Source organism: Crotalus tigris, unplaced genomic scaffold (assembly GCF_016545835.1).
Source record: "Crotalus tigris isolate CLP2741 ecotype Arizona unplaced genomic scaffold, ASM1654583v1 scf7180000018299.754606, whole genome shotgun sequence".
In the NCBI taxonomy this organism is placed as follows: domain Eukaryota; kingdom Metazoa; phylum Chordata; class Lepidosauria; order Squamata; family Viperidae; genus Crotalus; species Crotalus tigris.
The window spans coordinates 163,336-190,006 of NW_024096930.1; the positions used below are offsets into that span (position 1 = coordinate 163,336).

At 34.8% G+C, this 26,671-nt stretch overlaps 1 protein-coding gene across 4 annotated transcripts in view; it reads right to left on the reverse strand.

Moving 5' to 3' along the window:
• TESK2 (testis associated actin remodelling kinase 2) overlaps window positions 1–26,671 on the reverse strand; it is a 57,539-nt gene that overhangs the window by 27,422 nt on the left and 3,446 nt on the right. For 3 of the 4 annotated variants that reach the window (XM_039349591.1, XM_039349590.1, XM_039349592.1), the window contains exons 2-4: window positions 23,913–24,212; window positions 18,445–18,566; window positions 8,060–8,108 (exon numbers count right to left, since the gene is read on the reverse strand). In XM_039349591.1, the coding sequence (XP_039205525.1) occupies window positions 8,060–8,108; window positions 18,445–18,566; window positions 23,913–24,134 (393 nt within the window). In that variant the 5' untranslated portion in view covers window positions 24,135–24,212. Of the gene's footprint in view, window positions 1–8,059; window positions 8,109–18,434; window positions 18,567–23,912; window positions 24,213–26,671 lie in introns of those variants that run through there. The other variant, XM_039349593.1, reaches the window with a different exon arrangement.

Consider the following 26,671-nt stretch of genomic DNA (forward strand, 5'->3'; position numbering starts at 1 on the left):
AACATAACAACGGGGTTAAAATAATATGGGTGGATTCACTCTATGGACTGACTTATTCATAAGTAATAAAACATAAAACACAGTGAATGTTCAAAGTTGCAGAATAGGGAATATAAAGTTTTCAAAGTACTATATGAAGCTTGTAGACTTTTTACTTTTAGCAAAAAACTTAAATACTTACATAGAAGAAAATTAGATTGCAGTTGGAATACATAGTATTTATGTATATGTTTATTTTTAATTTCAATATTTGAAGCCATCTAGTCACTAATGAGTCAGGGTGGCTAAAATGTCCAAATATGTCATATTATTTTAAATCAAAGTACACAAATAAAACATTAGGCAGATTAAAGACTGTTCTTTTTAGGAAAAAAAAATACTGTTGTTCACCAAATTACTGGAAGAAGATAAAATCGATCTTTTGAGCAATCAGGAGAGAATCTGAACAGACTATGACTCAGTTAAGAAGCATCACAACCAGCAACCAAAACTCTTGAGATCTTGCATGCTTTTCATACAATTATCCTCAACTTTTCATACAATTATCCTCTATTATCTATATGTCATTACATACGATACTTAATACTCATTACCAAATTATGATTCACAAAACCATTTCAATCCATGTTCTCAAACTGTGGCTTGAAGTAAATTAGCGAAAACTAGAAATTGACGAAAAACTCCAAATAAAAGGAGGGTAGGAGGAGAAATGAGCCGAGGTGGCGCAGCAGTTAGAGTGCAGTACTGCAGGCCACTTTAGCTGACTGTGTTCAGCAGGTCAGCGGTTCAAATCTCACCGGCTCAAGGTTGACTCAGCCTTCCATCCTTCCGGGGTAGGTAAAATGAGGACCCAGATTGTTGGGGGCAATGTAAAATATATATATATACATTGCTTACTGGTGTACACCGCTTAGAGAGTGCTTGCACTTAAAGCGGTATATAAGTCTCATAAATAAATAAAATAAATAAATAAATAGTTTGTTGGGATGTTCTTCCACAAGTAATAATTTAATATTACATCTTAAATGACTCATAATGGAGGTGAAGCTTCAAAACAGCTTGCTTCACTGCAACCCATTTGATCTGCAAATAATTTCGTCACCACTATACATGTTTTGCTTCCTGCAATCCTCATCAACCATGAATCACACTTCCCTATTTTCTGTGACAATGCAGTTCATGAACAATACTTTCATCCAATTATTTCTCAGACTAAATTATCCAACAGCTGAATGCAAGAATACATCCAAATGCAACTAATCAATGTGTAAAAGCCCCATTCCCTTTCATAGTGAAAGCAATCTTTACTCACCATTTCATGTTTTATATGCATGACATTTATGAAGTTACCACTTCCTTCCCCTAACAGGCATTTATCTTTTTATGTATCTATATGGAACCTGACTAAACATTCCCTCTCAAAGGCTGCAATAACAGGTATTGTGCAGAGGTGCTGTGGAGGCACTGGGCAGTCACGGGACTCTTTCAAGGGAAGAATTCATTGTGAACCAATTAACAAACTCACTGAAAAGCTAGAAAAGCTTCTCCTCTACTTCTGCCAAATCAGCTTTGTTGATGGAGTGTATTTCACATAGCTGAGAGTTTTATGCTGGCAAAGCAGCATTCCTGGACTTTTCCATGACTAGGGATGATGAAAACAAATTAGGGAGACAAGGGATGCAGTAAGCATTCTATCCAATAAGAAGCTACATGGATGATCCCCAAATGTATCCATCTGTCTGCACCTTGCATCTATACAGAGGCAAGGAACAAGAATTACCACATTTTTCATGGGTGACGTGACTATTAAGTGAGCGACAGGCCATTCACAAACTGTAATGTTACATCCTGCAAAAAATGGGGACATATAGTCCACTTATTTAATTTTATAGATATGATAGAATTCATAGTCCCTTGACTCTAATTATTTTAAATTTCCCTAAAAATTCTAATTATAGGGCAGGAGTCCACAAGCTGTGCACCGTGGCCCACCACTGGTCCATGGCCTATTTGCATCCAGGTGGTATAAGTGGCTGGCTGGTGCACACAAGTGCCATGGGTGCTTAGGGCCCCACTCATGCGGGCGTCACAGGCACTCGTGGCCCACTTGTATGATTGGTGCAAGCAAACACTTGCGCAAGTGTCACGGGTGCTCTTGGCCCCACTCACACAAGTAATGAATGTTCGTGCATGCACACACGCACACATGCCCCTCCCACAAAACCATCCCCTCTTTCTCCCCTCTGGGCTGCCAACCTGGAAAGGTTGGAGAACTCTGTTATAGGAGAAGCAATCTTTGATGACCAACATCTTCCCAGCTTTTTTAAAAGAAGTAGGAAACATTACCACCATGTCTATTCCTCTTTGCTATAATTTATGGAATGAATTGCAAGCTCTTGCTTTTGCGATGATTGCTGCCAGACTAATCTATAGGATGTATTGTGCAGTACAGATAAAATTTGAAGCTCTTTCTAAATATGAAACCACCTCTAGAAGTTAGGTAGGGTATGCCTTTTGCTACATTGTGAAGCAATTAAATAAAACTTATTCAGTACACAATTTTAGTGGAATGTTTCAGGTATATAATACTAGTTACTCAATAATTCCTCTAACTGCAATAAAACAATTTTATATTGGAAAATTAACTTAGGTCAAGAAGCTATTCAGTTGGGCTCATTGAATGAACGTAGCTAATATCTCCTGGACAGAAACAGTTTCAAACTTTCAGCTCATAATATAGCACAGAACTCCATTTTTAAAAAAAATCTAAAAAAATCCACTGACTTAAACAAACTCATGGATTCATTTAAACTAGTTCCTTGGCTGGCCCATTGTGCTTTGGATATGGTAAGAATATGAGATGGCCAAAAGTATTATGGAGGATTTTCAAGGCAAAATCTCTTTTTAAAAATGCCATTCAGAATAGCTTTAATTTAGAAAATAAGATACCAGTTATCACTCCCTCTCTTTCTTAATTGTTCATGTCTAATCTCTCTTCCTTTCCTTTTCCCACCTCCCAACAACTTCTCATCCTCATCCAAAATCCTCAGTACCAGAGGAGAGGAAGATCTTTACCATTTAAAGCTCTATCATGCCTTCCTCCGGAATCAGAGGATCAGAGCTTACTAGTTTATTGTGAGAAATATGACAAACCCTTCAGCAGTGCTTTTGTGAAAACTATGTCATTTAATTTTTTTTCTTAAATCAAACGCCTACGTGTACATTTAATAGATAAATCCTGAATAAGAAAAAGACCATCACATATCAGTAATATCTTCTATTATGCAGGAAGAGTGGTAAACTCTGTTCATTTTTTCCAGAAGGCCATGACAGTTACTAAAAATAATTTCATGAAATATGCATTAGGATCTCAAGAGAGTTCACTACTAAAGTATCTGAATCATTTGGAGACAGTATCCAAGCCAAAAATAATACTGTTTTTTTTTTAAAAAACTACACCATGTCTTCTTTGTTTCAAATAAAAGTACTCTCATACAACAATAAATATTTCATTTATTACTGGTAAACATGGGCCAGATTTTTCCTTGATCCAATGCAAACTAAGCTGTATGTATCTTCCAAAAAAATCACTTGATTCTAAAGGATTAAAAGACACAAGCCTATCCACAACTCCCAGCTCTATCAAAACACAAGCCTGTGTTAAAAGACACAAGCCTATCCACAACTCCCAGCTCTATCAAAACAACTTTTACCAGTGCTCAGAATGTCTCTCTGCTAAATAGGACCTCCCATTGTCACACTGTCTACTGTTTCTATATCCAATACTTCAGAAAAACTTTACCAGTTTCTTTTGTCTCACAATTCCCACATTCATTGCAATGGTGCTACAAGGGTTAAAATAAGTGTAATAAAATCATTTTATATATGTCTCTAGTTACGTTAAAAATTTGAATCCTGGGTAAAGCCATGCAATAAAAATAAATACATACGAGCACCAGGATAATATCAAACTAGAATTTGTTTAATAAAAATGTTGAGCCTTCGTCGGCCAGCACTGGCGACATCATCAGAGCACGAAAGCAAGTCAATGGGAGTCCCCTTTTAATGATACCAGTGCTGGCTGACGAAAGCTCAGTATTTTTATTACACAAATTCTAGTTTGATATTATCCTGGTGCTCGTAGGTATTTATTTTTATTGTATGTATGTATGTATGTGTGTATGTACACACACACACACACACACACACACACACACCCTCCATCTAGTTGAAGAGAGAAAAATTTCTTTAATTTTGTCATTCTTTTCCCTATCAGAAGTTCTGTGTGCTACTTCTATAAGTGTGCACATCCCTCCCCAAATGAAATTGAAAGCATTCTCCCTCAATCTCCACATCAGTTTGCTATAGTAGAGAAATTTTTCTGTCAAAGGCCATGCTCTATGGGAGGCATTTCTCACAAATGCATTGGTGGAGAGAAAGCACCTACAAAAACTACCTCTTTTCTCCTTCTAGCCAAAAATCTAAAATTATTTTCTTATAGAGCTTCTGAAAATACAATGAGGATTATATGCCATATTATGATTATAGGCTGTCATCCTTTTCAAATTGAAGCTAGCTTTTAGGACCTTTATAGTAAATAAAAATAAGAAAAGCTAATGGCAGAGAAAAAGTCAAGTAACTAAATAAAGAGGTGTTAAAACAATAATAGCTCCCCCAAAAGGACCAATTCATTTCAAACTAAGCTTTTCTTCGACTTTCATAGTTTTTTTTAATAAAGTACATTAGCAACTGCAACTTTTAATTACTTTTGACGAGGGGGGCATGATAGCAGTGTTCCAATATCTCAAGGGCTGCCACAAAGAAGAGGGAGTCAAGCTATTCTCCAAAGCGCCTGAAGGCAGGACAAGAAGCAACGGATGGAAACTAATCAAGGAGAGAAGCAACCTAGAACTAAGGAGAAACTTCCTGACAGTTAGAACAATTAACCAGTGAAACGGCTTGCCTCCAGAAGTTGTGAATGCTCCAACACTGGAAGTTTTTTAAGAAGAGACTGGACAACCATTTATCTGAAAAGATATAGGGTTTCCTACTTGAGCAGGAGGTTGGACTAGAAGACCTCCAAGGTCCCTTCCATTTGTTATTCTGTTAGTTTCATTACAAGAATTTTAATCCTCGTAACGTTTGTCCTACATGATATAAAATATGTGTGATGGGTTACAGGCAGACTTACAACCATTTGTTTAGTGACCACTCAAAGTTACAGAAGCACTGCAAAAGTGACTTATGATTGGAAGTTTTAAAAATCAAAATCCTATCGCATTAAATAAAACAGACATAAGCACATTCTACAAAAGAATCCCAATGCCAGTTAAGTTCTGCAAGCTGAAGTTTCACTTTACAAATGTAAAATGTGAAATTCCTATTACAATATTACATGTAAGACTTCTTACAATTAATGAACAGATGCATGGAAAATGTACTAAAATTAACATGCAAGAAAACCATAATCCAAAAAATAAAATAGGAACATAGCTCCTGCTTTTACACCTTGCAATTGGAAACCAAAGCAGAAATCAGTATGGAACCTTCTAGTTCCACAATAGCAACTAGAAGCAAACTATACGGAAAAGGAAAAACCACAAAGTTCAGAGATCTTTGATCAAGTTAAACAACTCTTAATAACATAAATATTCACAACTCCCACAATATTCAGTTAGTAAGGATTGCTGAGAATTGAAATTAAAATATCTCCGGGTTACCAGGTTGTCTATTAAATAAGATTTTCCATGTCTATGGGTACCATTACATACAAAGCAATCTTGCTAAAATGAAGCATTGAGTGTCTAGATGAAAGGCGACCTGGGAACTCCAAAAACATTATCATAGCATTGTTGATAGATGAAATAATGCAATCCATAATGGTGACTGAAAAATATTTGGTTAACAAAAATCTAACATTTCATTTTCATTCACTAAGTCCTAAACTATAACTGACACTCACAAATATCCACAAATATTACAAAAGAATAACCTACAATTGACTAATAAAGGGACGGCTTCTTAATCAAAGAGCTACTTTACTTGTCCTTACACTATTTCGGAAACAATGAGTTTGCTAAGAGAAAAGTGTGTCTAAAGATATTTTCATTGTGCAAAAGAGTGGGATAGCTGAGGCAATGGGGAAGAACAGCCAGTCAAAAGAGGGCAATGCAGGACACCTCCTCCTAGATTATATTCCAGGAAAAGAAGGTTGGAAGTGGATTTTGGAGGCGGATTAAACTCAAAGAAGCCCAGATCCCAAACCTCAGAATACATACTACGGTCAGGAAAATAGAATAATTTTATTATCAGGGTAGGCTAGTATTGATAGACTAGTAAGGTATTTTCTAGAAGTCAACCCATTTTAAATTATTGCATGTAAATGAACTTGTCTCTTGTTTCTATGTTAACAAAGTGCTTGTTCCAACCTATACCTTGTTCCATATTCTACCTAGTATTGTTATTTTAGATATTTTGAAAATTAGAAAGGAGATTTAATGATGGCAGCAGAACAAATAGATAACTGGGGGGGGGAGAGACAAGGGTATGCAACTACAAGATGAGATGCATATTAAATAAGTGAATAAACATCCAATTAAGATTACGTGATCACAAATTCAAAATATTTTCTGAATATAAAGAGCCTTATCAAAAAGTCTCAAAGCATCTTCCTAATGTTTCAGCCTACAAGCCTAAATTAAGCATTTTATCCTACTTTTATTATGGGCTGCCAGGCTTCTGACAGATCAGAAATGTAAGGAGCTTAGAATAGAAGAAGCTGTTCATATTTTTGCAAAGTATCATACATAAAAATAGAAGATCCATTAAAAGAATGGCTAAAAAAGAATCCATAAAACAGAAAAAACAGAATCTATATAGACTGATACAAAATGCATTGCAACTGTGTATTAATACTACTTAAAGTAATGATATACAGCCATTTATAGAAATGCTAAGTAGCTACTAAATGTTAATATCCCTCCTTGTATTCTAAAAATTGTGTTGCATTTAAGAAACATTTCAGTTCAATGTCATATGGTATAATCTGAAGTGGTAAAAATGATTCAACCACAATGACAGCAATTTTCTATTTTGATAAGAAACTTAAAAATGTGTTCATGCCAGATTAAATACAGCAGCTACAATCATTCTATAAAATTTGATCTGCCTAATCACTAACTGATACTTACACATACATACACACACTCACATGAATGTAGTATGTGTGTGTGAGAGAGAGCCCTGGGCCCTACAAGGGAAGGATGAGTTAGAAAAATAGTTTTAGAGCTGTTCTAGGGAATTTTCTATGCATCTGGAGAATAAAATTGCTCTAATCTACTCAGAAATAGACATTATCTAAACAAGTTCTAACATAGTAACAAAAAAAAAAATACTTTTTGAAAGGTTATCTGGGATAACCTTTGAGTCCTAAGTAAGTAGACATGTTCTCTCTAATATAAACTCTGCAATCAATGGTTTGGATGTTTGTTCTTCCTAGCTGATAAAATATCACTAGTGAGGTAACTGAATAATTTGTCCAGGGTGATAGTGAACTCATCCTTGGAAAAACAGATGATGCTGCCTGTCTTGAAGGTGATGTTTTGGGTACATTCCTTCCTCAAAGGTCCTTCTCTTACCCCAAAATACAGAAGAATTATGGATTTATTCAATTTTCTCTTTCTGGGAAAGGCTACTGAGAAGGTGGTGAGACTGCAGTTGCAGAAAAACCTTGAAGGAGCATTACCTGAACCAATGTGATTTGTGTTCAGAAATGAACACAGCACCAAGACTACATTGCTTTCCTTAAACAACTCCTTGTGAGAGTGGGAAAATGAACATGTGACCCTCCTAGTATTCTTTGATTTCTTAATAACTGTTGATTTCATAAATAATAGTATCATTTTAGACAATTTCCAAGGATTGGGGGGTATTCGAAAGTACTATTTTGTTCCTATGGCACCTAGGTCAGAACTATACTAGTCAACTTCATTAAATACATTGTTTATCATCACCATAAGAAACTTTGCAAAGTTGAAGGAAGGAGAGGTAATCAACTTACCTCAGTAAGGGCATGCAATTGTCCTTGATGTACACAGACACCCATAAACCTACAAAACAGGAGTAAAATCTTAAATCAAAAACAGTGGATTTTGTAGGGGTTCATTATTTTTGAATCATTATAGTACATATGCAGTTTTAAAAAATTAGAAATATTGGATAACACCAGTTCCAAAACATTACACAACTGTTCTGCAATCAAATATACTACTTTGTATGTAAGACAGTAACACTTTCCTTTTAGTTCAAGCATAAATAATGAACTAGTGTATTTGAGAACAGGAAATAAATTCCAATTGTCTTATACTTAAATCTATGTAGAAGTTTGAGAATGTATGTAATTGTTCACATTTTCATAAAAAGCTTAAAAAGTCTTTTAGGAAAAAGTCTTATGACCATTACAACATCCGATCCGTGGTCATGCGATCAAAATTCAGATGCTTGTCAACTGACTCATATTTATGATAGTGATAGTGTCCAGGAGTCATGTGATCCCCTTTTGTGACTTTTTAACAAGCAAAGTTAATGGGGAAGCCAGATTCACTTATCAACTTTGGCAAGAAAGGTCATAAAATAGGACAAAACCCACTTAAATGTTTCACTCAGCAGCAGAAATTTTGGGCTAAATTGTGGTCATAAGTGGAGGACTATCTATGTGATACAAATTTGTTAATAAATTAGAACTGGAATAACAGGTGGATATAGGTAAGTAGATCCATTCCTCATTTTAAGCAGAGTACCAAATGATTCTTTGTTAAACAGTGATAAACAATTTTAAAGACTTGTAGCCAAAAGAATACATAATTTTACATGCAGTAATAATAAAACATCATAACAAAATTAGAAAAAGCACGGCCTATTTATTGCAAAATGTTACATTAAATGAAAGTATTGGTTTTATATACTGTAAGTTAATTATATGGTATTTATAGGCCTTATTGCATAGGAACATATCTTCCTAGTTGCTCACCAAACCTCCCTTCTCTATTTTATTTTAGGAAGAATTGGAGAAGAGAAATTATTTATTTATTTTCTAAAATCACCTTTTCTGGCTAGAAAGCAGCTGAACTTTGGCCTCCATCCACAACACACCTTTGAGTCTCACGTGCACATAAGGCATTTCTCAAAGTGAAAGGAATCCAAAGCTCAGTTGTTTCCTAACCACTTGCCAAAACTTTTAAAAAATATATATAAAAGAGAAGAAAAAGTTCCTGCAGTGAGAAACAAGTGGTGGGAATGGAAAGGTCACAATGAATGAAACAGAATCATGCATTCCAGGAGCAGAAGGAAGAATAAAGAATGGAATCTGAAACATGATTGTGAACAAGAACCAACAATGAACAGTCCATGGCCATGTACTAGGCTGCGGTCCATAGAGAACCCTCAGTCCATGGTCTGGTACTAGGCTGCGGTCCATAGGGAACCGGGCTGTGCAAGTGGCAGGCAATCACGTGAAACTATCCCCTGTCCCCCTCCCAATGCCACCACTACTGCCAGTCCATAGAGTAGGAAAGGTTGGGGACAACTGGTTTAGACATTACTTCCACCATTCAGTTCTTGGGCAATATGTTGCTTTTCTTTTAACATCATACAAGTACCTTCATCAAATGTTTCTTTGGTATTTTGCCATTTTAGTAACTGCTATTCCTTATGCTAGCTAGCCATTTTCTAACACAGCCTATACCATTTTCAAAGAATTTTATAAACTGAATTTGAAGATGGAGATCCAGATCAAGTATCATGAAACCTGAAAAATAAAATTCTTGATAGGTTATAATATCATATGCAAATGAGTTCTTAGTATTTCATATTGCTGTTGGGAAAATAGCTTTAATTATGTCATCTCAGATGACTGCAAATATACATGTATCATTTAGTTCAGGACAATACTAAATTCTGGAACTTTTCATTGAAGAATTGAAAATATATTTCAATAATAAAAGTAGGAAATAATTATGAGAAACTAACTTACAAAGAAAGTGCTATTTTACATTCTCAAATACCATTTTTAATACTAAAAAGTTAGTATTTATGAACATTTGTCTTGAATAGCAATTAACTCTCAGCACTGAGTTGCCTATTAGCAGGAGCGAGTTTATTTATTTACCGGGTTTATAAGGCATTCCAATTAGCCTACAATTGAGCAGCACACAACTCACCAGTACATAATTGGGATTAAAAACAATACAAATCAAATTTAGAAACAAAATATTATAATAATACACATCTAGTAGACACATGCAGAAAAAATTAATTCATCCTCAGGATGGATAGTAATAAGAGAACTGCCCTTCCAGTTAGACAAAATAGCCAGGTTTTCAAAGCTTGAGAGGGAACTATTTGAATGTTGGGTGAGGGGATAATATTCCATAGAAGGGATACTGACAGAGAGGTCATGCTTCTGTGATCCATGAAATGGCAGTCTCCAATCAAGGGCATATGAAATAAGTCCCACGGTAGATCTCTTATAGAGCAGGGGTCCTCAATCTTGGTGACTAAGCTGGCTGAGGAATTCTGGGAGTTGAAGTCCACAAGTCTTAAAGTTGCCAAGGTTGAGGACCCCTGTTATAGAGGGCAGAAATACTAGAGAAAGCAGTCCTAAATATACCAAGACCATGAACTATGGAAGGCTTTTAAAGGTGACAACCAGCACCTTGAATTGCACCTGAAAGCTAAATGGCAGCCAGTGCAGCTCTTGCAGTAAAGATGTCTTGTGGGGGGCCATAAAATGCACTTAAAACTAGTCTTGCTACTGTATTCTGAACCTGATATAATTTCCAAATATTTTTAAGGGCACCCCCATATGGCATGCATTGTAATTGTCCAATCAAGAGGTAATTCAGGCATGAATGACTATGACTATTTCCTCCCACTTCAGGAAAGCCTGCAATTGGTGCACAATATGAAGCTGTGCAAAAGTCTTCTTGGCCACAGCTGCCCTTGCTTTTTAAGCAGGAGCTATGAATATAAGAGGACCCCTCCCCATCCCCAAAATCAGCTCTATTTGGGAAAGTGCAATCTTTTCCAGACCTAACAATGGAATCTCACTGAAATTATGAGGCCTTCAAACCTCCAACTCCTTCCTGCTGATGGAAAATCTTAACTTGTTCCTCTCCATTCAGTTCCAGACAACCTCCATATATATGAACAGCACTTTGACAGAATCATCTGGGAGTCAAGTTGGCTATCACCAACATACCAATAAAACCTAGGCTTGTACCAACAGATTTTGCTTTAGTTATGTAAATACTAAATAGAAATAGAAATAGAACAGTGAGCCCTGTGGCATCCCACAATTGAGAGACACAGGGCTCAGTCTTTTCCCACCACACTAAAATGAAGCTGTCCCTTCAGAAAGGAGAAAACAATGCCGCCGCCCCTCCCCCCGCTCCTAACTCCCACAGATATCTCAAAAAGATAGCATGATATCAAAAGCCATGGACAGATCAAACAGAAGCATGAAGGTCATTCTGCCTCTATCTCAGTCTCATCAAAGATGACCTATAACTGTGTAATCCATCCATTTTCTCTGCCACCTTCTCACAAAAATTGTCCGGTATATCCAGACTGAATGATCGTTTCTTGAAGAGGAGGGTTTCAAAGAGGGTAGTAATACCTCCCCTCTCAAAGATGAATTCACTATTGTCCCAACTTAGCTCCTACTATCTCTCCGTAGGCTTTCACCAATCAGGAAGGCCCAGAGTCCAAACTGGTATTTGCTTCCTCAGGATTCACAAGATCAAACACATACTCAAATTTATCAAATTAGAGTCCAGAAAAAATAAGGAAATAAGCAGTCAAATATTTTGAAAATCAGTTTATATCTACGGGTGTGTGTGAAGTAACACTACTTCATCTTAAACTGGAAACAAGGACTGGATTAGCACATGGATTCTTTGATGAAAATTTTATTTTCAAGTGGTTGTGCTTACTGTATTGTGCTATTATAAAGTGGTTAATATAATTATATATTATATTGTATATTCCTTTGACATTTCAAAGGAAATGTCATTAATTATGGAACATAAAGCTAAAACCCCTTTTTTGTTTTTCAAAACTTACTTTCACAACCTCTTTGTAAAAATAGAAAATGCTGACTGAATGTCAAAGTTATGAAATTTTTATTTTCCTATGTCAGCTTTTCAGAAATAAACATATTAAGATGCACTGGAAATCCAACTTTATTATAGAAATTAAATCCTCAGAATTTCTTAGTTTAATCTAAACATAGATTAAATGTACATGTACTAGTTACATGTACTAGTTATTAGATACAACTTCCAACAGTTTCATATAGTTAGTAAAACAATTTTGTAGCTAGAAATAATATTTGGAGCTATTGATCCATAATTTCAATTGATACATGAAACTTTATTGAAAGTTTAAATTCTAAATTCTCAGCGTAGTTAACAGAATCTACCAAATGAAATATCTCACTGTTAAAAAATGGTTTCCAAACATAATTCAGTGATAGTTTTAATCTACAAAATTATAAATAATCTCAGATGGCAGTAATTAAAGAATCACTTATTTCATATGAGTACTTATTTCCTGTTTACTGAGATCTTAATCAAAGTACTACCTCAGTGTTTTAATTTAATTTCAGCTTTTTAATCCTTTTGTTGCTAGTTGTCTTTGGGGAAAGAAAGACTGGCTATCAAAGTGGAAAAGCAAGTTACACATTTGTTTACAAGAAGAATTGGAAGAACTGTAGAAATCAAGTTATCAGCACTTCCACATAAGATTTTTCCTAGCTTGCATAGTGACGGCAAATCAGAGGTGACATAAAATTTTCTTAACCTCCAATTCTTGATCATCACTGGAAAGCTCTGAATTTGCTGGGGGAAGACCTCATAGATTTTTTTTTTAAATAATATTGCATACCTAGGGTTCACTCTGCAGTGCTGATCTGGCACATAATGAAGAGAAGGCTTTTGAAGCCTCTTGATGTGCTAATTAATTTTAAAATTGAATCTTCCCTTATAATCACCTCCATAGAAGTCTGTGAAGCAAAGCATTTTGCATGTCACCAGAAATATAGGCAAATACATATGATGAACACATGGACTAGGCACGTATTGGAAAGGAACACCAGAAACTCATTTGCTTTCTTTTGGAAAAGAAAAAGGCTGTTAATTCATAGAGTATTAAAAGGTTTAAGGGCAATAAATACAGTAATGAGCCTCTGAAGCAGAAAAAAAAATAGTATCGAGGGACTGACATCCTCTGAATTCGGCTATCTTTAGAGCTTTTTGAAAGTTCCAAATTCACAAGCAGGTAAACAATATTATGCTGAAACAATTTGTAAATGATAACAATAGTGGAAAACAGGAGTGGTGGCTTTAAAAGTGCATTGGAATAATTAGCAAATAGAAGGACTAGCAGTATATCAGATCTCTGTGTCCATATAAAGCTCTTTTGCAAGATCCCTCTGTCTGAAGGACAGTTTACATGATGTCTGAATTTTACTTTCTCAATTTTATTTTAGCACCTTGATTTTAAAAATCTTATCATGATGGATTCAGAAGTACATTATCTGATCCAGGTTCTTTTCCAATCTACAATGTTCTTCTGCAAAACTTGCTGAATTATATTTCTATTCCTTCCTAAGTACTAACATACAATAATATTTCCCCAAAATATGGATTGTTCTTTTGCAATAAATAAAAACAGATGACATATAAAAAAGGAACACTTGGAATGACTCATTTCTGCTTTGTTTAATTTGCTCAGGATGGGTTTAATTAGCAAGCGAATTGTTAGATTTGTGTAACTACAAAGCAACTCTGGTCACAATTCTCAGCCCAACTCATTTCAAAGGATTATTGTTGTGGGGAAAAATAGGAGGAGGAAGAGGCATCACTTATGTTCACTGCCTTGAGTTATTTATAAAATAAAGATAGAATAAAAAGTAAAATAAAAAATAACTACACATAAAATTTTTCTAGCATCTCTTATTTTGGGGAACTTGGATATTTGAAGAAGTTTTTGTAATAGCCACATTTTTTTACAAAAAAAGCAAAGAAAAAATGAAGAAGTACAGAATTAAACTGTAATTTCTATTACAAATAGAAAAAGAGCACATGTGAGATCCTCAGAAAACCATTTTTATGCTGAAAAATATCATAGTTTCAAGTCATCTTTCCTATGTATCTGAATGCAATATCATGACTTTCCTCCACCTTCTTTTCTGTAGATGGTTCATCCATAACAATAATCAAAAACAATATATATCAACAACTAGATTTTATCAATATCAATATTGATAAGGTTGACATATCAAATTATATACAGAGTCTGATCACTGATCCATTTAGCTCAATACTATCTATTCTGACAGCAATTTCCCAAGGTCTTTGATAGAAAACTCTCCCAGCACTGATAATCAATACTGATTTTAACTGAGAAATGCCAGGAATTGAAGCTGAAATATTTCAAATACAAAGCAAATTAGATTTCTCTTAGCACAGTTATAAAACAAATAAATATCAGATATTTTAAACTAGGATACAAAAAATAGGCTAAAGTCATTTCTGTAGAACACATGTAGTAAAAGCTTATTTCTAACAGAAAACTACTACCAGCCATGTTCAATTATGGAGGCATAACACAAGAAGTAATAACTCAATCATCTGTTTAGAAAGCTTAGAAAAATAAACAAACATCAGTAGATGGTGACTCATAAATTTTACCAGTGTTAATTGTGAATATTCTGTAATATATAGGTAACCTTTGGCAAAGTTGCTATTATATACACAATAATATAAAATCAGAGCTGCCAGTTCTTTATTTGATGTTGCCTTCGTACGTATCAAGTTCTTTCCAAGAATGTAGGATGTTGTAATGTATTGGTGTAGTATACGGTGGTGATGATGATTACTCCTATTTATTAAATCTGTATACCATCCAATTTTCCATAGCTCTGACTGACTCACAGAAATCAAAGAAAAAAACTACAATAAAAAATTAATGTAACTTAATTTTTAAAAATTAAAATCTTTAAATAAGTGTACGTCATATCAAGATGCTTTAATAATTTAAGTCTGACAATACAGGGTTAAGAAAATGACTAACAATACACTCTACGTTAGATACAAAATTAAACATGCTCATTTTGGAAGCATAAGTATTTATTCTGATTTATATAACTTCATTTTTTTCCCAAACTAAGCTGATTCATTGAGAGAAAAAGAACACACAAATCATGCGTGACTTAGTTTATTATGCTTGTTTTTATATTTTTAATCTTGAGATTTCATGTTTACCTTTTATAATATTAATGTCAATCACAGAATGATTGAGTTGGAAAGGACCACAAAGATCATCAATCCTCTGCAATGTGCAGGAAAACTTATTAAACCTTCCTTGGGAGGTGGCTGTCCAGTCTTTTCTCTAAAACTTTGAGAGATGCAACCACCTGTCAATTAGATCCTTGCCTCTTCTGATCGGTGAAAGCTTCCAGGATGGTGAGGACAAGATGGGTTCAAGCAGTGATAAATTCATCACTGCAGGACAGGAGTTTCCGGACCTTTTAAGGAGGTCCCGGTTTATTCCTTCCTTAAAAAAAAACATAACGATCCCACCTGCCTGGACAATTCTATCTAGTTTCCCATTTTCTCTTTCTAGGGAAGGTGGTAGAAAAGGTGGTTCCTTGGCAGCTTCAGGTGGTTCTGGGTGAAATGGATTATCTAGACCCCTTCCAGTCACGATTCAGGCCCGGTTATGGGATAGAGACAGCATTGAACACACTTGCTAATGATCTCTGATGAGAACAGGATGGGAGTACTGCAATTATTCTTGCTCTCTTTCACCTCTTAGTAGCTCTCAATACCACTGACCATAATATCGTTTTGGGCCAGCTATGGGGTTTGGGCCCAGGCAGGAGTTTTGCGCTGGTTTGGCTCCTTTCTCCAAGGCCGGTCCCAACTGATATGGAGTGAGAAGTCCATCCCATGGTCACTCCTTTGGACATATCACAGGGCTCAGTACTCTCTCCACCTCTTACATGAACCTGCTGGGTGAGATCATTCGCCACCACCATGTGTTGAGGTATCATCAGTACGCCAATGATACTCAACTTTATATCTCCACCCCTAGTGATTCAAGTGATGCTGTCATTGTACTCTCAAAGTACCTGGAGGCTGTGGTGGCCTGGATGAGGCAACTGGCTTCGGCTGAATCCTGGCAAAACTGAATGGGTTTGGAGGCATAGAGCGTTGACTTTAATTCTGGATGGGGTTGCATTTCCCCAGACAGAGCCAGACTGCAGCTGCAGTCACAGCTAGAAGAGCCTTTTCACAACTTTGCATTGTATGCGAGCTGTGGCCCTTCCTTCATTGGGAGTCCCTATATCAGTCACTCAAGCCCTGGTCATCTCACATTTAGAATACTGCAGTGTTTCCCAAACTTGACAATTTTAAGGCATGAGGACTTCAACTCCCAGAATTCCACAGCCAGCGTTGCTGGCTGTGGAATTCTGGGAGTTGAAGTCCACATGCCTTAAAATTGTCAAGTTTGGGAAACACTGGAATACTGCAACACACTCTACATGGGGCTACCCTTGAAGAGCAATCGGAAGCTACAACCGGTCAAGATGCAGTTGAATGGGCAGTTCTTGAAGTCCCTAGGCTGATCCATGTTACACCACTGCTCCATGATTACTTTGTATTATATTTTAAGGCAATACGTTATATCGAAATATTGATTTCCATAATTCCAAGTCACATAAAAGAGGAAGAGATCCAATATCCACCACGGTACTTAATTTTTTCTATATTTATTATTTTAATAGATTTTAAAAATAGGAATATGTATTCTAGGAAGCATAAAATATGAATGAAATTTGCTTTAGGTTTTTTTTTATAGATATCAAAAATCATAAATATTTACAGCTATTAATGTTGAGCTTATTCTTGCTACTACCCTTTAAAGGTGGGCAAGCTGCCATCATGTATCTGAGGAGCCACCTCACCCCAATGGGACTAGCTTGCCCCACTGGAGCCAGCGGAAGAAGCCTGCCACAGATGCATTTGCTGAGGAATTCTGGCAGGTGGGATCATGGCCCCATTCCTGTGGAATACTCTACCAATGGAGAACTGCTACCACCCTAATTTTAGTCTTCTGCAAGGGTATTAAAACTTGGCTTTGGCAATTGGCTTAGGCTTAGGGCCTCAAGAGTAGCACTCACCACTGGGAGGAGTTGATGGGATAAGAAGACTTTATCCCTGTGCTATCTTCTTAGTCCTGTTTTTTGGCGTGGTTTTAAATTTTTAATTTGCATAGTTTTAATACTTTAATTATTTTTCTGTTTGCCTTTTTATAATCTGTAAGATGCCCACATTCACCTATAGGGGAAATGGGTGGCATAAAAATTTAATAAAAAATAAAGTTTAATAATTTTACGTTCTCTAACATTTCATGAATTCTGTTGTTATACTCCAGAAATTTCCAATGCAAGCTAAAAATTAAATTTGTAGTCATGTTTATAGAAATTAATAGCATACATAACACATTTCAAGGGCATGTCATTTTAATGCAAGGTTCCTCAGATGTTAACATATTTTCCTAATTAGTCTAGACATACATCTGAGAGCTAAAAGTGATTAGGAAAGCAATTCATGCAAGCCATACTTACTTCTTTAGACCCTTGTACCAATTTTTATTCTGTTCAGTGTACAAAATATTGGACCCTACACGTACATCAATACTTAGACTGGACATACATATACTGTATCCTACTTGAATATTTTTGGTCCTTATATTTCAAACAGATGCTTAACAACAGATGTGAACATAACCCAATCTCTTTTCTGTGTAGGTTAGATCCAAGATCTACATTTTGTAGGACTGTGCAAAGGATTCAAAGGAACTCATTGATTGACATAGGTCACTAAAGCAAAGCTGTGCTACAGGGGAGCTGATTCAAAAGCTTTCCCAGATTATAACTGCATACACATGCATTTCACTCCTGTCAATCCCAAGGGAAGTGCTGTCTCTAGATGCATAGAGGCTACATGGTAAGGTCTTCAATAAGTCACAACTTGACTCTCGTGCCTTCACACTTTTAAGGTGTGATTTGTTTGTGCCAGCATGCTTGCTGAAACTATTCTTTGAGTGATTTTCACTAATATTTTCATAAATGTATTTGATCCAGGAGGCAAGTGACTAGAAAGGATTAAGAATAATAGAAAGAGACAAGGAACTAAGAATATACATAAGCCTGAGACAACATTGGCTTCTGAGCTTCCAAAGAACACTGTCTGAATATTTAAAACATGAAGGACCATATGTGGTATGTAGTAAAATTAAATTTATTTGCACCTACACAGACAGATGCACTTGTGAGCACCCAATCACATACATGCAAACACACACACCTTTTCTTACTTTAATATGTTTGGGTGTGAAAGTCTATTCATGAGCTGAACTTCTTTCAACATATTTGCACGATTGCTGCTTAGTGTATTCATCTTCAGGGCCATGACTTGATCTGATACTCTATGCCGCACCTAAACAAATCCAAAAAAGAAAAAGATGAATTCATTTTCCCGGCGGAACATAAGAAAAAGCCATTGATTCAATGTAGCCTATAACATGCAATTTTATTTAAACCACTCTTGACAAATTAATAAACATTCCCACAACTTTAGACGTTATGTAATTTCATTCTGTTTTATTAATCTATGTACATTTGCTTATGCAATTAGTGAAATCTGGATCCATGAAAAAATGCATATATTTCCTTTTTATTACTTCATTGGCAAATTAGCATGTTTAAAGGATTGATGTACATTAGTACGCATTTCAAATTTCACAAGCCATAAAGTCTTTTGTGATACTTCTACAATAGACAGCTACTGTTATACATCATAATGCTAACAAAAATAATGTATTTTAATCATTGGACCTCTTGTTCGAATGCTAATATTCTACAGTGAAGTTTTCTGAGTTGTCCACTGTTCGCAGTTGAACATATTCCCTTCAACTGCAGTGATTGGAAAGGCTTTACTTCGGGCTGGGTGGTACTTCCTGGGCTGATGGCTTTTGTTTGAAGACCAAGTAGAGGACACAACCAGGATGGTCTTTGTCTAACTTTGGCTGGTGTGAAAAATGTGGTCTTCCCTGGAGTAGAGGCATTAAAGACAGTCACTCCCATCCTTTCTGCCAGCTTACTGTAATTTATATGGTACTGTCCTTAAAAGACTACCTTGAAACTTCAGTTGGTACAAAATGCAGCTGCACAGATATTTTATAGGACAGAATGCATGAAAAGAGAGAGTGTCTGCTGTGGATCCCAATATACTGTGGTATTCGAGGAGGTGTGGAATCAAGCATTCTGTTACTGTATTTGCTCTGGAATGAACAGCAGCTTTCCCTTTAGAATATTCCAGAATCTTATCAAGACATGACTAATCTGGAAGGCCCTCAGTCATTTCCCCCATCCCCAAGTTTAGAATGATGAAGCACTACAAATAAATGTGGATGAAGAATATTACAGTATTACAATTAGTATTAAGTTGTGATATTATTATTATATTGTTTTATATGGCTGTTTTTTATCATGCCTATAACCGGATAATGAACTACATGGGTTGACTGAAATGGGATGGAATAAAATTTCATAAGTCAACCATATGGTATATTAGAATACAACTAGTATAAGTCCTTGGGTTTCATGAGACACTTAAACAGGCAACATCATAAATCAGCTCATCAAATAGAAAAGAAAATGTACATACAATATATATTCCCAAACTACAGAGGATTGTGTTTTGGAGTTTTATTTATTTTTTATATTGGGTTTTTTGTTTGTCTCACTGGTTGCGTTTTTTTGCATTTGGGTTATTTATTTTTTACTTTTAATTCTTAAATTTTGGGGACTTCTTTGCTTTGAGTGCTTTACTGATCACATTATGTTTAAATATTATCAAATTTATGATTATTATTAAATTTATTTGCTGCCCATCTTATGGTTCAAGGTGACTCTGGGCTGCTCACAATAAAATGTCAATAATTATTTTAATCAAGAAATAAAGCCACAGGTTATCATTAAATCATTTCTATTTAAGCTTCCAATATATCATTTGATCTTCTATTACATTTTTTAAAAAATGACACTGTGTGGCCTATAATTCTAAATGATGGTGTACAATACAAACCTATAACTACTGAGCCACTCCCTTGAGACCAAATGCCAAGATCAATCCCTGTGAAAGGAAGTTATCCTGAAAGCCACCTGTTCTATAGCTAAGAAGAATGTTTTTTTCAAACTAAATCAAACTGAGATATAAATATTTATCTAATAGTGAGAACTAAAAATAAGCATTAAACTTTGCCAACAAATGCATACTCTGCAATCAACAAAGAGACATAAATACTGTAACTAATTTTTAAAATAATCCTATACATTATGCTTTACATATTGTTGCATGTTATTATAACTGAAGGTACATAGATTTAGATATAGAATAGGTTGATAGGACTTAAGTTTCCCTGAAAATACTGAGATATTGGATTACAACAAAGTCCAACTTTGCTTAATTAATCTAGACCAATACAACACATAGAACACTGAAAAAGTGTCACCTTGTTTGCAAATTAGGTATATAGTAAGAGGAAGTACGTACTTCCAGTTTTAAAAACTAATTCATAGGAATTTGCACAAGCAGCAAGGAACTGTGGCTACACAATGTTTACATCAATAAACCTCATGTTCTAACTGCCAAAATGAAAACTTTTCACATCATCCCCCATTAGCATCTATGATACTAAATTAAATTTGGTAAGAAACGCTAAATATTTGTTTCCTAGAATCAACTGAACATGAAGAAACTGAAATTTAAACAGTAGGTCTGTTATTAATTACTTAACAAATCTGAATTATTATTATATGAGATTTAAATTCATAACTTTTTATAATAGTGATTAGATTGGGGAGGGGTTCTTTTGGAAAACTTACAATAAGGTAATAGTTTTCATAGTCAACATGGTATTCCCTTGGTAAAATGCTTACGTATGTACAAATGTTTGTGTATGTCTGTGTGTATGTGTAGAGAGAAAGAGAGAGAGACTGTATATAATATATACAGTATGTATATGTAAATATGAATTTAAACTACAGACTTTTATTTACTTTTATCTCACATTTTAAAGAGCAGCCTTAAAAGAGTCAAGTTAAGAAACACTAATGCATACAATGAAACTCTTTGGATTTGGGAAATGTATTGCTTATCTTAGGTTTTCTATGCCATATGATTGTTTTGCAGCTGCTACTTTATCTTTCCTTTTTATTTGTTTCCTTTCTCATATCTTTATTTGCCACAGTCGTCTTCTACTATATTCTTCCTCTTTCCTTTTCAAAGAAGATTAGGCTGTGGTTTTTATACTAAATATCAGAATACAAACAGATGAAATACAATACTATGGTCTTATTTTTACAGCTAGGTTGCTCCAAAATTATTTTTCCTCCATTAGATATATCAGCAGGACAGACTACAGAAAGAAATCTCATAATCATGATAAAATATATTAAAATATGTTTTTAAGAAAGGAAGATTATAGTATTATTCAAATGGTAATATTCTCTGAAATATTCATTTGACAATCTTAGCATACTTAGAATTAATTAAAGGCCCAACTTGACTAACAACATTGCTAGAATTAAATACAGATCAAATTATAATAAAAATCATTTAGTCTTAAATTTAGCCACCCTAAATATTTAAAACATAAACCCTAGGGTATTTCTGTACAGTCCTAATATAGCAAGCTGTAATTAGTTGCAGTGCATTTTGATAGGACATCTATCAACTGTACTTGTTTTGCTTCTAACAGATCTCTCCTTGTAAGTTTAACCACACAGAGAAAATTTCTGTGAATCAGCCACAAAGAAACTAATTTTCCAGATTACAAAACCTCCCTATCTGGGATTTCCCCCTTAGAAAATAAACACTACATGTTGTTAAGTATCTAAAATAGACAGCTAAAAGGAAAAAATACAGTATCGGCCAATTATTAGAGAATATTCATCTATTTCTCATCCTATCACATCTTATTCACTGAGCTTGTTCACATGGTAACTCAAGCCATAGCATGTCACTCAAAGTGACTTCTGATACGTAGCTGGGTTTATAACAGGGACTCTTCATTATAAGTGGCAGTCCTGCTTATAGTACATTAGTTCACCTGGACCCTGTCTCCCATGCTATTCAAATCCAGACAGGAGAGTTAAGCAATGACTAACTCCTCTTTCCAGCTTCCAAACACAGAATCAGTGAACAGGAGTAGCTATAATTTTAATTCTTACTGCAATTGTCTCCATTGCTTTTAGTTTAACTGAAGAACATATTTTTTAAAAAAGTAACAGCACTATTTCACCATTTTGCACATGACAACCACACCATTTGGGATAGTCAGGGAGTTTTAGGCATAAATTAAGCAGGCTATATCGACTTTGGAGTTTGAAGGGATCTCTCAAAATTTCAGGGTTTTTTTTTTCATGTTTTAAAGTTTTATTCTAATTTCATATCTGAAGTCTCCTAAATTAAGCCCTCATTAATTAATATATTTTTGCATTCAGGTGTGGGCCTTCTCCACACCACCATAAATTTGTTACGCATTTTGCTAGTGTAAGTTGCAAAACATAAATTGAATTGTTACACAGCCTTATTCTCTGTTAATGCTTGCCAAATATAGTAGCTTCCTGCAGCTTAAGGTCTCACCATGTGTAAATCCAACGCTGGGGATGGGAAGGATTTTTTTTAATCAAGCCTGAAAAGTTTACCTAGTGACCGTTGGGGTGCCTAGGATACTAGGAGAGGGACTGAGGTCTCTTACTCTTAGATAATTCAAAAACTGGATAGGCATGTTGTATAAACACCTATCCACCATCTAGAAAATGAATAGTAAAAATGTGGCTTTATTTTCAAATTATCCTTAGATAAGCAGAATTTAATTGTGTCAGGGAATGATTCTACAATGGTTATCTTATTAAAAGGAAACTTAAAGGTCAAAAATTAAAATGCAACTTCTTTAACCTGGATTTACACTTTGAATTTTGACCGCACACAAAGAATGTTTGTGAAGACTAATGTAGCTATTAAAGTTGAATATACAATTTAAAACCAGAATACTGATTGTGTATCTCCACTTTTTCTAGTTTTCTGGAGGATGTATTTTCTGGAGGATGTTTCATGGAGGATGTATTAAGAAAATAACTATAGGTATTGGATACCACTGTCTATGACTGTTTTCTATAGCAAAATAGAGATAACTATAAATCTGAACCTCATCAGCAGTTACAATCCATAGCAAACCTTGCAGTTGTAATGAGCTGATGAGCAATTACTTTGATAATTTCTTTTTGGTGGAATTCTACCTTGAAGGAAGCCTACCTGAATGCTATATCAGATTTCTTCAAAATGCATTTAAAATCTCCTTTATGTTTTTTTAAATACGAGTATACTGTATTCTCACTTACATTTTAACATTTCATTTTTGTTCTGTATATTTATATGTTTGTTACTTTATGTTTTTATTCAAATCACTGGTTCTGTTTGGAAAAAGGACGTGAACAAATTATTCAATGACATTTTTATATCATTTCATTTAGAAACTTTGTCACCCAATTAATTTTGCATATTCAAAACTTTTCAGGGAAAGACTATTATACTATAACTAGGCTGCAAAAAACAGAAGATCACATGACAACAAAAGGTTTTCCACCATTAATGGTCATTTGTATTTTTGCAGTCAAATACAGTAACCCTATATATTATACAGAACACAGCATTCATTATGTCTTGCTCCAATTACTGTATTAAAGAGAAGATGAGGAAATAATTGTCATTACTCACCTTGAATACTTCAGAGAAGAAACCAGATCCTATTTTCTCACAGGAGAAGTCATCAAGTCTTGTAAGTCTTGAAAAGGCACTTATCAAGGCTTTATATGAAGAAGTCCAAACTCTGCCCATCTGGGACATGGACCCATCATTTCCGCCACCCCCATCAAAATCTTCAATGCGCTCTAAACGTGGTGGAAGTCCCGCTATTGAATTTCGCTTGCTCCGATCCATTTTGTAAAAACAATCCTTTAGAAGAAGACCTCTCACATCTTAAGTGGTTGATCTCTGTTTCTTTCCTCTGGCTGAATACTGAAAATGAAGGATACATCAATGTTTTCTTTTTCCAAATTTTTTTTATTAAAAAAAATTTAAAATGTGTGAAATTTACATGGGACAAATCAAGAAGAAGAAGAAAGAAAATTTGATTATTCAAGGCTTTTAACCAGATAATGGTAAGATTTCGGTCCAGGAGATCAGAGGAGGAGGTTTAACAAATTATTTTTTTCCATTTAGGTGACAGTACATGTTCATATAGTAAAGGATTTAGTAAACTGTTGTAGCTGGTAGAGATAGTGTCTCATAATTTTTTCTATAAAATATGGAATAATTTCATCCAAAACTTGCATTTATACAATATGTTAAAGTTTTTGCTAAACATTTGTAAATGTAAAACTGTCAAGCACTAGTACTCCAAAGAAATAATTCAATAATTGAAAATAGTGACTGGTTTTATTTCACAATATTTTAGATCAGCCTAAAGGTATTTTCCATCTGAATTGCCCTGTCAATTGACTGTCAAGTATCTACACTGCATAGTAGGTTAGGGGAAATTCATTTTCATTATAAAAGGTTTCATGATACAAATATTTCATCTCAATTACCAAAGAAAAGTCAGAACATAGTAACTTGGCCAGGTACTCCCTCTTTAGATGGAGTTCAGATATTTGCTTTCCCCCAGCCATAATATTTTAAATAAGAACCTTTACTAGTGCACACATACATTTACACAATAATTCATTCACTCTTGCAGGACTCTGCCAGAAACATGCAGGTTTCAATACTATAATCTAGAACCATGTGAAAGGAATTTATTTCTCTATAGTTTTGCACTAACAAGGTAGTTCTTTCTTCTTAGAGGTTTGCTTCTTTAAAGAAACAAATTTGTCCTTTCCCTTATACTACTAGAATAGAAATGGCATTTGAATCATACAGTGTATACACCCCCCACTAATGAGGAAATTCCCAAGTTGTCTATGATGGCTGGGAGCTGTAGCCTCAATACATCTGAATTGAAGGGTATCACCAAATTGAATTGACAGCAATATCTTGTTGATAGTGTTCAAAATTACCAGTAGCCTGTATTCATATTGATTTAACATTGTTTTCCACTGACATAATTATCACTATATTAGATAAGAAGTAGAATGTGAATTGTTAGATGTGAAGTTATTCCCCATTCAGATAGCAATGTGCTGAATAGGTTATGAGCCCTCATAACTTTGTCACAAAGTTATTGGAAAGAAGAACTATCACTTCCTAAATTCTCTGGAAGAAGGATAGGATACCAAAATATACCAAGCAAAACCATTATACTGTTGATTGATCACCCTGTTCAAATATGTCTCCTGTTCAAATATGTCTCCATACTTATAACAGTACATCTAGATATGTTCAATGAGATTACCAAGGCACCAAAAGCATAAAGGATAGCAGACTGGAGTTAATTAGCCCAAGAAATAGTTACAGAGATAGCCAGATAAAAGCATGATGATGTAATTTGGAAACAAAGTCTGTAGTGCAATTTAGATGACTGAAACGTGAAAGTTCAGGTTACAAGTAAGGAAAGGTCAGAAGAACTAGAATTCAAAGCCAAGAACTGAAGAAATGACTATTTTAGTAACTACCAACCTTTAGCTGTTTTAAAGAACTCTACCTAGGGGTCAACTGTAAATAATTAGTGCACTTCTCAATGTCTCCTTTTTTGGCAACAAAATATATTGGTAGAGAAATCTCCAATTGATCCAGATGGGAATTTCTTCATTACAAATAAATCCTGGACTCTTCCCAAATTTCTTGCACAGTATAATCAGAAAATTAACCTAACATAACATCTCAAGCACTATGAACCTCCTGGCTAGAATCAGCTTTGCCATCAGACTTGATGAAAAGGGATAGATCAAATAGTCTAAATCAGGGGTGTCAAACTGCTGGCCTGCAAGCCGCATGCGTCACAGCAAAACAGCACCCACCCCATTGCCAGCAATGGGAAAAAAGTCATGATACATCGCAATATGTCACGTGATGTTGCAAGTCTGACACCCGTGGTCTAAATAGAAGAAGAGAACATAGTGTCTAGAATACTTTGTAGAAGATACAGCATATGTGAACCTGATGCTGTATCATTATACTACTTCATAGTAAATATATGTGATTTTCTACATTTCATGGAATTCTTGACTATGGCTAAGTGATAAATTAAACCAATCTGATCTTCTCTGACACCTATTTTAATCTAATTTCTATCACTAATAGCTTGATCTTCATAAAAATGTAGGACTCCCATTACAAGAAAATAAGGTTTACACAGCAAAATGTTTCAACAGTAGAAAACTACATTTTAGTTTGGTAGAATGATATAATACTTTGCTTTTACAATTAATTATAATATTCTAGAAAATTATAAAAAACATAAACTTCATCATTCATTTTTTAATTTGTATCTTTTTATATTTACCCATTTTAATGTTCAATAAAAACATATAAAAGTT